Raw genomic sequence first — 13954 nt, forward strand, 5'->3', positions numbered from 1 at the left:
CTGTACAGATAGTAGGAAGAATAGATTCAATGAAAGTCCGGCAAATTCCTAGACGCTAATGTCCAAGAACTATTATGGAGAGTTTTACAGATAATTATCTAGATAATTACCTGTGTTCTACAAGGACTGTCAAATCTATGGGGTCTCGTAAATGGTACATAAAACCTATATTTTATTGACTCTACTTCCTGCATGTAATCAATATATCCATCATAATAACACAGCCACGGCACTGTAATGCTTTCGGGGAATACATGGACCCGAGTGATTTTCTTTCTATAAAATTTTATTACTATAAGACAACATTATTTAGTTTAGCTCATCCTTAAAGTGGTAGTCCCATCTTGGTTTTTCATAGCTGAGATGGTAAACCGCTGCTACCAGCCACCGGGCCGGTAACTATGAAAACAGCTGAGTGCTTTACCGCAGCGCTGTTTCTGTACGTCCCAATGAAGTGATTGTGAGTAAAGGAAACAGCATGGCAAAGCATGCTACAATGTTACTGTAACTCGGGGACTTATGAAAATGGCGTAGCATGCTGTAGTACACCGTTTCTGTAGCTCTCATTTACTTCAATAAGAGCTACGCAAACAGCTTTCCAACAGGTCACTGGAAACAAAGGGCCAGGTTTTTCTATCTCAGCCATGGTAAAACACCCTTTAAAGTTACACAGGACTACACAGGTAGGTCAGATACAATTACGAAATGTCGGTTATCATAAATTATGATTCGATGCAATATCACACGCCTGTAGGTAGCAAAAGTATGGGAATGTTTAGGATTAGCAGACAATTTGAAGATGAAATTCGAGTAAGTCTAATGAGGACAAGGATCTATCAAAGTCTGATCTTCACAACATGTTTGTAAAAGTAGATCATGACTCATATAAGGAATGGATGAACACAAAAATAGGATCCGCGCTCTTTCGGAATATTAATGCTCCAGATGGCAATTAAGCATATTTAGACTCTTTAATGTACAACGCGTTTCGTCATCAACATGACTTTATCAAGTACTTCATAACAGGTACTTGATAAAGTCATGTTGATGACGAAACGCGTTGTACATTAAAGGGGTTGTCCCGCGCCGAAACGGGTTTTTTTTTTTTCTTCAACCCCCCCCCCCCCCGGTTCGGCGCGAGACAACCCCGATGCAGGGGTTAAAAAAGATCACCGGACAGCGCTTACCTGAATCCCCGCGCTCCGGTGACTTCTTACTTACCTGCTGAAGATGGCCGCCGGCATCTTCTCCCTCGGTGGACCGCAGGGCTTCTGTGCGGTCCATTGCCGATTCCAGCCTCCTGATTGGCTGGAATCGGCACGTGACGGGGCGGAGCTACACGGAGCCCCATTGAGAAAAGCAGAAGACCCGGACTGCGCAAGCGCGTCTAATTTGGCCATTAGACGGCGAAAATTAGCCGGCAACCATGGAGTCGAGGACGCCAGCAACGGAGCAGGTAAGTGAAAAACTTTTGATAACTTCTGTATGGCTCATAATTAATGCACAATGTACATTACAAAGTGCATTAATATGGCCATACAGAAGTGTATAGACCCACTTGCTGCCGCGGGACAACCCCTTTAACTCTTTCCAATCCAATTTGTATCCTGGTTTTCTTAGGGGGCTTACTCTTTTTCTGCCGTTAACAATGGCGGTATCTGCTGGCTAAAGCCAGTACTGCATGAGGTGACACATTGGATAGGCTTCAACAGCAGATAGGCTGGCAATATACAGTAAGAGAACCCCGACGGACGTCTTCCAACATCAGAGCTGTACAGCTTTAAATTATAATGTCTTCAGAGGTCAGACAGTGGATTGGAAAGGGTTAAAGAGTCTAAATATGCCTAATTGCCATCTGGAGCATTAATATTCCGAAAGAGCGCGGATCCTATTTTTGTGTTCATCCATTGCTTTGTATGCGAATTCCATTCACCTGGAATATAGGGGACCTGCTTGCTCTCCTGCTTGTAGCCCGGTGGGATTACAGGAATCTCCAGATTTATTAACTACAAGGTTCACCAGGATATGGAGGTGTTAGTGGGGTCCTTATCCTAGGCTCCACTAGACACCAGGTAAGTTCATACACACATATATATATATATATATATATATATATATACACACATTATTTTTGTGTATAGATCCATTTGGCTATTGCATACCCAGGAGCGCTATCCTCATTTTTACTTTATGACGACTCATAAGGGAGATTTTCAAAGACCTCATAAGAAGTGTTGTTGATGCTCATCAGCTGGAAAAGGTTACAAAACCATCTCTGAAGAGTTTGGACTCCACCAATCCACACTCAGACTGATTGTATACAAATAGAGGAAATTCAAGAGCATTATTACCCTCCCTAGGAATGGTCGACCAAAAAAGCTCATGCCAAGAACAAGGCGTATAATAGTCTGCAAGGGAGTAATAGTTCACAAAGGAACCCAAGGCAACTGATATGCAACTAAAAAGCATTTCTCACATTAGCTAGATCAGGGGTCCACCATCAGCAGGACACTGAACAACAATGGTGTGCATAGCAGGATTGCAAGAAGAAAGCCACTACTCTCCAAAAAGAACACTGTCTTGCTAAAGATCACCTGAACAAACCAGAAGGCTATTATAACAATGTTTTATGGATGGATGAGAGATATTTTCAATATGAGCTCTTCGGCTTACATGACAGGTGTTTTGTTTGGAAAAAGAAAAACACTGTATTACAGCATAAAAACATCATACCATCTGTGAAACACTGTGGAGGTAATATCATAGTTTAGGCCCATTTTTCTGCATTTGGGGCAGGACAGCTTGCCATCATTGATGGAACAATGAATTCTGAATTATACCAGCAAATTCTAAAGCAAACTGTCAGGAAATCTGTCCGTGAGCTGAATCTTAAGAGAACATGGGTCATGCAGCAAGACAACAACCCAAAGCACACAAGTCGTTCCACAAAGAATAGTTAAAAGTTAAATAAAGTAAAAGTTTTGGAATGGCCACGTCAAATTTCTGCCTTTAATCCTATACAAACGTTGTGGAAGGACCTGAAGCAAGCCGTTCATGGGGGAAAACCCACCAACATAACATAGTTGAAACTGCTTTGTAAGGAGGAATGGGCTAAAATACCTCCAAGCTTATATGCAGGACTAATCAACAATTACCGGAAACATTAAGATGCAGTTATTGCTGCACAAGAGAATCACAGTAGATACTGAAAGTAAAGGTTCACATTATTTTGCCACTCACCGACATGTGATATTGGATCATTTTCCTCAATAAATAAATGATCAAGACTTATTTTTAACTCATTTGTTCAATTTTGTTCTCTTTATCTACTTTTATGACTTGTGTAAACATCTGATGTAGTTTTAGGTCAAATATAAGCAGAAATATGGAAACTTCTTAAAGATGCACAAATTTTCAAGCACCATTTGTATATCGATAGTTAAGAACAGCTGCTCATATATCCACTGGGTTGGACTATCCAGCGTTTCATGATCCGATAACCTGGATGACTTGTAAATACTCCCATCGTTGAGAGAGGATCACATAAACAGTAGGGTAACCAAGACTTCTAAGTGACTTTTTACTTCTATATGCCAGATTTTCAAGCACAAGGTCCACATGGCAAAAAAAGTATTGCATATGAACATGACATGACAAACTAAGATTCAATACTTTTTTCACTAGACATAAACTAGACATGTAACTCTTACCTTGGTGGCATCACTATTTTCAGGTTTTGTCAGTTCTGTGCTTTCATGTTCCTCACTGCTTCCTTCATCCATGTCACTATCTTCATCCTGAGTTGAATCCCTCTTCTGTTCAGCAGATGTGCTTGTTCTCATTTCAATAGTTGTGACAGGTAACGAGAGCTTTCTTGGTTCAACGGTCTCATCATTGGAAAACACCTCTCCTACTACACAACACGAGGGGCTATCAATGCCACTATCTCGGTTGGGTATTTTACCATTGTCGTTTTGATCTACTGTTAGGTCTTCATTGTCATTGTCTCTGTTGGATTCCCCAATTGTATCTACAGATGAACTTTCTCCACAACTGTTGATGTCAGTGATGCCCAAGTCCTTAAATTTAATGTTATCAGAATTTGCCATTTCCGGGCTTCGAGACATAGCAGGATCATTGTCATCTGGTCCAATTTGTTCATCTGTAGATAATCCACTCTCAACAGCTGAGTTGTTCATTGATGAGCGGGGGCATTTGGAAGGTCCTGATCCTGGTTCCATTATGAGATTAGAAATTACACGATTTAGTTTGACAGGTTTTACAGGTTGTCTGAAAAATTGGAAACCAGGTATGTTGTTCATGTTGACACTACATATTTGTAAAACTGGTCTATAGAGACTACTAAAAACCTAGTAATCAAATATTGTATATATAATCATATGTGCACCCTTAAGAAGTGAAGTAGGCATCACACATACAGTTACCCTGTTTACTTAAAAATAAGACCTTGTCTTATATTGATTTTTGGCCCAAAGAAGACTCAGGAGTCTTAGTTTGCGGGGGATGTCTTATACTTACCTAGCAGGCGCTGTCCGGGTCTCTCCTGTCGGTCTCTGCAGTTCCAGGCAGGCTTCCGTGCAGTTGCCAGCACCAACAGAACATTGCTTGCTGGTAACAGGGTTTAAAAACCCCGCCTCCAGCAAGCAATAGCTCTGATTGATTCTCAAGTGATGGAGTGCAGCCAGTCAGAGCCAGAGCTTGATGAACCAATCAAAGCCTTTCAATGGGTCCCGGATGGCGCCTGCTAGGTAACTTTTGCTTTTCTTTTCACGTAGTGCAGATAGGGCTTATTTTCAGGGTAGAACTTATATTTCAAGTCCAACATTATTAACATTCTTTATTTATTATTGTTCCCATGAAAATCTTGAGGACAAGAGTTTTTTCTTTTAGTTTCACCTCTATCCCATGATGCATGAGCACAGCATTAGCTAGAGGCTATACCACTATTGCCTGCAGGGCGATCGTTTATTTACCATTACCATCTATATTCACCTTAATAAGCTACAGACCATAAGTCTGTGATCTCCTCCGTTATAACTGTGTGACAGGAGCTGTGTGATCATCATCACTAACTATGATAGAAGTGCCTATAGCAGCATCACACAAACTAAGCATCTGACTAGTGGTATATGTTTTTCTTCTCATGCAGCGGTTTTAAAAAGCCTAGTAAATACTTGTTTGGCATACTTCTAACTAACAAAAGTCAATGGGTACATTGGACTTTTATGTCAGAAGAATTTAGTGATCAAGTACAGCCATAGTTGTGGAAAGGGCCAAAACTAGGTAAAGTATATTGCACAGAGAGGAAGACACTAGTAGTATAGATGTATCAGTGACAATTATTTAACGCATATTCTAACTAAAGAACTTTCAATACTTGCTGGCAGTGGCAGCTATTTTGTATTGGCAATGAAGAAAACCCTAAGGCCTCATGTCCATGGGTAAATTAATATTTGAAATCCGCAGCGTTTTTCCGGCACGCGGATCCGCGCCCCATAGGGATGCATTGGACACCCGCAGGTAGTTAAATACCTGCGGATGTCATTTTTCCCTTCAAGCGCGGATCCGCGTGCGGGAAAAAAATCGGGACATGCTCCATTTTAGTGCGGGTCTCCCGCAGGCTTCTATTGAAGCCTATGGAAGCCGTCTGGATCCGTGGAACAACTGTACCTAAATTAAAACTCACCTGTCCTGGACGCTGCAGGTCTCCCTTCCTTCCCGGCCAGATCGTCTTTCTTTGGCCCGGCGGATGTGCCCGGCGCATGCATGCGGCACACTGCCGGCGTGCCAAGCACATCCGCCGGGCCGAAGAAAGAAGATCCGGCCGGGAAGGAAGGAAGAAACGCAGCGTCCGGAGAGGCGAGTTTATTCTTATTTTTTGGCCTCATGTCCGCGGGGCAGGAGGGACCCGCTACGGATTCTCCATGAAGGATCCGCGGCGGGCCTGATTTTCCCCACGGACATGAGGCCTTAAGAACATTCATGTGGCATGACAAACAAACTTGAAAAATTCTCCTGAGTGTCGTATGTAGAATGAATTATTAACTGTTATACATAATGTCAGAATCTAATAACAACAAAAGTTTAGGATAAGGCCTCATGTCCACGGCACACACGGATATTTCATGCAGATTTCCGCAGCTGATGCACTGCGGGTCATCCTAACTATTTTTTTTTGCGGGAGATCGCGGATTGCAGATTTTTCCAGCGTAGATGTACGAGGATGCACTGCAGATCATCCGCACTGAAAAAGTCCGCAAGCCCACCTCCCAGCCTTTTCCCCACCTCCCTAATTGCTTCTAACCTTCAAATCCGCAGCAGATCCGCAAATGCATTTAAAAGTATTTGCGGATGCACTGCGGATCCTAAGCTCCCATAGGGATGAATAGAGCCAGATCCACGCATGATCCACGGTAAAATGGAGCATGCTGCAATTCATTATCTGCGAGTGGCATCTGCAAATCATTTAAAATCAAATCCGCAGGACTTAAATGAAGTGCGGATGCCCAATGCTTCTCTATGGGCAGCTTGAGCTGCGGATCTCCCGCGCGGGAGCCTCGTACAGACTCAATAAATAAAATCCACCTGTGGACATTGGGCCTGAGGGCACTTGTCATCTGGAGTAACACATTAACATTTGACTGACAGTAGTAGTAATTTATATTAACCTGATATTCTTTTCAAACTTCTCGATGAGAATACTAATGTCCGATGTGTTGGTCTGATTCCGCACTCGTGTTCTTCTGGAAACTTTAGGAATGGATGGTAATGGTCTTGTTGGTGCTGGAGGGATTCTCAGGCCCGGTCTTTCTTGTCCCCCTGATATGAGATGAGCTGGCTTAGGAGGTACTAACATAAAAAAAATGAAATTAGGGTTTGTACACACAATCACGAATGTTCGCTTTGTACCACTTTCCATACGGACATTTTTTTGGTATATTCTACACTGATAAATGGGAACTGCCATTTAGCAGGCATGATAGAACTACGTAGGTACACTGCCATGGGAAAAACTTGACATTCATTAAAGGGGTTGTTTGGGTGTAGACAGATTTTTGAAAATGGATGTAAATGTGTTAAAATAATAAAAGCTGGCTTACTCATCCATTAGTTTTAATGGCGATCTAGCACTACAGCTCTCGCAGTCCTCCAAATTTTTGTTTATTTATGATTACCACCTGACTGCTGCAGCCAATCAGAGGCTGCGGGAGTCATGTGCCATTCATCTGCCATCACTGCTCAGATGCTGGGAGCCATGATGCCAGGAGAACGGAACTTTCCCGCTGTGGCCTCTGATTGGATGCAACAGTCATGTGGTAGCTGTTCCAAAACCAAAGCCAGAAGGAGCGTTGGAGCTGCAGAGCTGGATCGCTGGGGGAATGAATGAATAGAGCTGTGTTTATTGTTTTAAACACATTTTTAAAAAGTTGTCCACACCTAGACCACCTCTTTAATCAATGCATGCTCCCCTAAAGTAAGGTCAAGTTATCAATGTACTAATAAACAACCAAGAATGCAAAAAAAAATACATGACACATAATATGGTGACGGTGACGGCATAGTGAAAAGGTAGAAGAGCTGCTCAACAAGGGCAGACGTAGATAGAAAGAACAGTATATGGGCACCTTGCTCTCTATTAGCCCTTCATAGAGCACCATGCTTATGTCGATCAATCGTCCATCAGATTGCTCATACAAATGATCCTACCAACAACATGCCAGACTAAACTGCCAAATTAACAAAATTGTTGTTATTATTATTTTTTAAAGCTCAATGCGCTTGCAGAACTTGGCCAATGATTGGCCGGGTCCTCCGATAATATCATACTCAACTAGTTTCAGCTGGTTGACCAAAATAATCAAAATCAGTCATCTCGAGCAAAGTCTATCTTGTATGTGGCCTGTTTAACTGTGAGCTATAGTCATTAGCTCTTACATGCAATCTAATAAATAGTGAGAAGCCACTTTTAACTCTTTGCAATCCAATTTTGGATTCACGTTTTCCTAGGGGGCCTTCTTTTTCTGCCATTATACCATGGCGCCATCTGCTGGCTAGAGCCAGTACTGCGGTATGTGACATGCTGGAGATGCCCGCACAACAGAGCGGCCAGTAATCTACAGTAAGAATACCCTGCTGGATGTCTTCCGACATCGGAGCTGTACAGCCTTCAATGAGAATGTCTTTAGACGTCAGACAGTGGATTGGAAAGGGTTAAGTTGGTAGTGGGCTTCTTTACACACCATGCACAAGCTGCACATATTCTATGCAATCAAGCTCCTCTCTGTGTGGCAACAGGAACAGGTCAGATCTGTCTAGATATGCAGTGATAAATCCCCTGCCTTCATATTACTGCAGAACTAAGTAAGACTTGCCATTCAGGAGTCTAGAAAAGCAAACTAGCCACCCTCATTGAAGCTGTAATGACAGCTTTATTGATCAACCATTGAGAATGCAATATCATTTCTAATAATTTAATTGAAGACACCAATGGGAAGAAGAAAAAAAAACTTCCTAAACTGCACCATAATAACCCAGTAACACTTGCTACCCTTCTACAGTATAGTGCATCTGTTCCCCGGTAGCAGCATGTACTGCTGCATGCAGACAATTTTATCTAGTAGCAGTCTAGTGATTAAATGCCTGGAATGAATTCTTTGTGAGCAGTCCCTTTACACAGTATGTCAGCAATGTGCAAAGATATGGAATTGTAGGTCTACTTACAGATTCCTCGTCCCTCCCACACATACATTTAATCTTCTGAAAATCTGTGGCAAACCACCGTCAACCTTACTTCCTTCTACACTTGTACTTGCTGAGCTCTTAGTAACTCAATAGCTACCGGAAGGACTAAAAGAACAGATGAGATAAACCATGCAGAGTTGGTCTGATGAGTTTTGTGTGATTTAAATGAATTAAAAGTTAAGAAATTAATACTTAATGTGTGGGGGCAGGTCACAAAGAGGAATGCAAATGAACTTATACTACTTCATTTCTTGCTGTATTAACAAATTAAGCTGATTATATGCCAGTTCATGCTGAATGCTGTGTGCATAATGAGAAGGATGTAGGGCATAGATATAACTGGAGATGTTATTTTAAATCATGATTTCTCCATAAAGTCATGCCATCATGCTCCTTTTTCAAGCGTGGCAATTTATTCACGGTTGTGACAATTATAGTAGCACTAGATAACAATAATAATGATGCCTATAATAGTGCAAGGACAATGAAGACATCAAACTATACCCCTCACCATTTTTTTTAATTGCATGTAATAGTTGTACTACATGGTTAAAGTTTCAATATGAGATCCTATATTTTTAGCGATTCCTAATTTTATTTTCCCCCCAAAGTGAAATGTAATAGTACGTCAAAACATATCACAACACATTAAATGCCAACCTTGAGGTTTTTCTAGATTTGACTTCCTGATTGGAGGAGCTTTTGCCCGCGGCTTCTTTCCAGTTTGCTGAATGCATGTTACTGGGCTTGTGTGCTGAGCCTTTCCAAATGGACTTGATTCAATATGACACTTAACTTGGAAAGTGGTATAGCCACAACCTAAAAAAAAGACAAATCATTGTAACACTTGACGATTTATTGACTAAGAATATGTCAAATCCTTCACTCTACAGTATATAAAACCACCAATAATCAAGCTTGTTTTAACCAGTGAAGCAGTCCCTGGTAAGATGGTGTAGCAGATCAGGTTAGCCCCATACCGCTTTGGGAGTTGTCAACTTACACAGTGCTACTATTCTTTATAGTGCCACAACATTAGCAAACAATAAAGAGGTTCTGCTAAGTCCCCAATTTTTTGTGCCTTGTGAGACCCATTCAATTTTTATTGGTGGTCAGGAGCCAATTTCAACTCAGACATGAAGAGGAGAAATTTTAGGCTATGCGACAACTTTGGACGCAACTAGAATTGAGCGAACATACTCTGCCGATCTTGATGCTCGTTCGAGTATTAGCGTTACTCAAACGAGCATCAAATCGTGTTCGACCACGCCCCAGCTTTTGGGTCCTCCCCACTGAGAGAACGAATGAACACGAACAAAGAAAAAAAAAAAGAAGCTCGGGACCCGGCGTCCCACATACAAAAATGCTCGAGTCTCCCATTGTAGTCAATGGGGTTCGTTACTCGAGTAGAGCTCTCGAATTTTCCGAAAAGCTCGACTCGAATAAAGCGGACCCGAGCATTTGGGTGCTCGCTCATCTCTAGACGTGACACATGTCCCACAGCCAAAGTTTGCATTATAGTCCTGCTACATCACATCCTAAAGTAATTGAGTGTAGTCATGTTCTGATTCGCAAGTTGATGAGACCACAACCCAACAATTGCAAGGAATCTAAATCGGATTGATTTCTTGCAATTGTCGGGTCATGACAAGTTATGAGTCACAAAGCAACTACATTCACTAGCATTAGGATACAATGTAACAGGGCCATAGTGCAATCTTTGGCTGTGGGATGTGTGTCACCCCCAAAGTCACCATCTAATCCTTGCAAACATCTGCTGATAAATATTTCAGATTGAAATTTGACGCTAGTATTACGTCATCCGAATTGACACTTTTCGGTAGTTTGGTTAAAGGGACTCCAATTTCTGAACAAAATACTGTCCCAGGGCTGGAGAAGGAGGCTACAATACCTGCAGTTCTTCTTCTCTGTTGTCCTGCTGCTTTGCCAGTTCCAGGTTTGATTTTTAGGTGTCTAAAATGACAGATGTAATCTCCAGACTACCTAATCCCCACAGTGCACTGGTAGAGTTAGACTAATGATCTCACATGATCAGCACTGGCCAATCAGAGAGAAGTGCACAGTGTTCATTAGGTGGCCAGAAAATTGCTGCAGGTATTTTGGACATCCACAAATGTGTCCCAGAACCAGCAGATCGAAGGGGCGGCAGAGAAGGACAAGTGCAGGTACTATACCCCCCTCCTAACTCGGAACAGAATTTGGTCCCAAAACTGGAGGGTTGCTTTAAGCCTGCAAGAATGTCAATTGCCATTACTTAAAGTCATAACTCAAGACTCCAATGGTGAACCACTCAGCAAGGAGTTTTGAGTCACTGATTGGGAACCACAATGCAATAGAATACCTAGGTGCAATTAGCTTCAAATCTTTTGTTTTGGGATGAAGTAAGGTAGCATGAGCCAGCACTTAATTAAGAACCATGTACTGTCTATCACACCTAAGTGTGAAATGTGAAGCCTGAAAGTTCACTAAAAAGAGTTTGTTTTCTTCTTTTTTTTTTTACATATGATTGTCCATGAACAAGCATTACATGCATATGAGTATATACTGGTATAATGTGTGCATGTGTGTAACCACAGTCATGGTCAAGCATATGTAATATGCGCCTCCCATCCCTACAGCCATTTCCAGTGTTTTTCTCTTCTCTATCTTGATTTTTTCACCTACTATTTACTTCTTTGACGTCTAAAGAGGATTTCTTTGTGCCTGGTACAATTATCAACCACTCTACTTCCTCTGCTGACGTGACCCCTACTAAATACTCTAAATAGTTAAACATTGTGCTGTGCATATAAAAAAAATAAATGAAAAGAGAAGGCAAACTGAAGGGTAAACATTATTTTCTTTTCAAAGTTAAATGAATAGATTTCTGTGCAGTGAATACGGTTACCTACGGATGCATTCAACATACGTTGAAACAAAGACTCCTGACTGACAAATAACACAATACCATATAATACAAACGACAATAATAAAAAGCTTTTATATAACCACTACACTGATGCCTCCACCCTGTGCCAGTCACTGCACTGGTGGCCCATCCATTACAGAATGCAACTCAAATGTATTACTCTTATCCATAAAGCTCTCCAAAGTGCTGCACCTCCCTGTATACCCACCCTACCCCATGCTCTCTATTAAGCTAATGACCTTATACTTAACTTAGTTCCTCTTTAAGTGGCTAACCACACTGTCTTATGTTGCCTCCGTTTTATGCAAGGACTTCGGAAGTGTATCATGCCCTAACAGCAGGTCTCCTGACCCAAACGCTGAGCATCATACGTGCGAATGATGCTTGGAGTTCAGGTTACGAGACCCGTCGGAAGGCCAGAAAACCAAAGACACTCAATTATCCAATGGGCATTGGTCAAGCATGACCATTGAGATCCTAGCAGAAGGCCGTCAGGAAAGAGATGTCTAAAGCAGACAAAACTATTTACCATACTACAAAATATGTGAGAATGAAGTTCTCCAAGCATGTATTATAAGAAGAAAACCTTGTGAGATACAGCGAAAGACATAATATATAGAATAATAGTATTGTACAAATGTTAAAAGCCACAATGTCTGTCCTTATTAGAATATGTTGTGTCATATAATAAACTCTGTGGCATGGGCCTTTGGTCCCACCAAATGGGTTAAATAAAATATGCAATTTATAGCCAGAGATGTTATGACCCTAAATAAACAACTAGTTCAGAAGCTGGAAACTGATGAGACAATGAGAGAGGTATTTAGGTCAGAGGGAAATGAGCTGCCTTAAGGATAATACAATGAACTTTTCATATAGGGCCTTTTGGCTTGGTCTGGACATTGTCGCTGTATCAGGAGACATTTTTCGTAATCTTTTGTCTGCAAAATGACAGGAATGTGCATAATAACATGACTGCAGGAAAAAAATCTGTAATGTTCGATCCTTTATCTTATTCCTAGAAGAATGAAATATTTAATATGGAAATTCTTGGCAGTTTTCTGTTGGGGCCCAGTAGCACAACTGTCCAGCAATACTAAAGCACATAGATATCTAATATGATATAACATGCAGTGACATTCAAATAAATACACCATGGCATCTCTATAGTGTTACCTTCAGTGATTGGACACAAAAAACGTTACATGTTACAATCAACCATGGCCGAAATAGTAAAAAAAAAAAAGTAAAGTATAGAACCAATAAAATGAAGTATTCCTGCAAGTTTATATGCATTTATGCCCCCTTCCAATTCGACGATCAATAATGGAAAGGTTGATGTGTGCTGGCTGTCTACCTACTTTTGAGTAGAAATTAGGCTGTATCACTTCCACATGTTGTTGTAACATGTTATGTTTGGCCGAAAAAAGACAAATGTCCATCCAATTCAGCCCATTTCCACCTCTCTGTGTTGATCCAGAGGAAGGCAAAAAAATCCAATGAGGTAGTAGCCTATTTACCCCATTTTGGAGGAAAAGTTCCTTACCGACTCCATAACCGCAGTCAAAATAATCCCGGGAGCAACACTCTTCAGAGAAAAGTTCTTTCCTGACTCCAGGTCCGGCAGTCGTAAGATCCCTGGATCACACAGATGGCAAGGTCACAATGATTCACAATAGTTCAGTACCTTCTGCCCATGAAAAAATAGATTGGCATTCTTTGCTCCTTCACTTACACATAGCCACTAGTACTAGACTGACAGTATCAACAACACGTTGCCTGAGTGGTAAAGGGGTATTCCAGGTAGTGGACAATATTACAAGTTTTCACGTATCCACCGAATGGGTGTAAACTGATAGATCGGTGGGAGTCCAACTGCTGGAATCCCCAATGATCCAGATAACATGGGACCCCTTATTTATTTCACAACGCAGAATCACTTCCCCCTATTTCCTGAACGTAGCTGTGAATGGTTCGCTAGCCAAGCATGTGAGGTCATGGCTTCATTCATTTCAATGGGACAAACAATAGACAGCAGAGCTCAAAGCGCTTGGCTATTTCCATTAGCCCCACTGAAATGAATGGAGCCATATATGTGCGACCAGCGGCCCCATTCACTGCTATATTAGGGAAATAGGGAAAAGTGATCATGCATTGCAAAATAAAGGGGACATGGGTCAACCATTCTCAGAATTGGTAGAGGTCCCAGCAGTTGGACTTCCACTGATCGATTAGTTTCACCCATCCAGTGGATGGTGAACA

The 13954-nt window shown here is 41.5% G+C and overlaps 1 protein-coding gene across 1 annotated transcript in view; it reads right to left on the minus strand.

The window, feature by feature from the left end:
• The window catches only part of FGD3 (FYVE, RhoGEF and PH domain containing 3), a 272469-nt gene that overhangs the window by 108075 nt on the left and 150440 nt on the right, over positions 1 to 13954 (minus strand). Inside the window, exons 2-4 of the mRNA XM_066596514.1 lie at positions 9424 to 9582; positions 6690 to 6870; positions 3711 to 4290 (exon numbers count right to left, since the gene is read on the minus strand). Of these exons, the coding sequence (XP_066452611.1) occupies positions 3711 to 4290; positions 6690 to 6870; positions 9424 to 9582 (920 nt within the window). The remainder of the gene's footprint in view (positions 1 to 3710; positions 4291 to 6689; positions 6871 to 9423; positions 9583 to 13954) is intronic.

This window comes from Eleutherodactylus coqui, chromosome 3, assembly GCF_035609145.1.
Source record: "Eleutherodactylus coqui strain aEleCoq1 chromosome 3, aEleCoq1.hap1, whole genome shotgun sequence".
Taxonomy (NCBI): domain Eukaryota; kingdom Metazoa; phylum Chordata; class Amphibia; order Anura; family Eleutherodactylidae; genus Eleutherodactylus; species Eleutherodactylus coqui.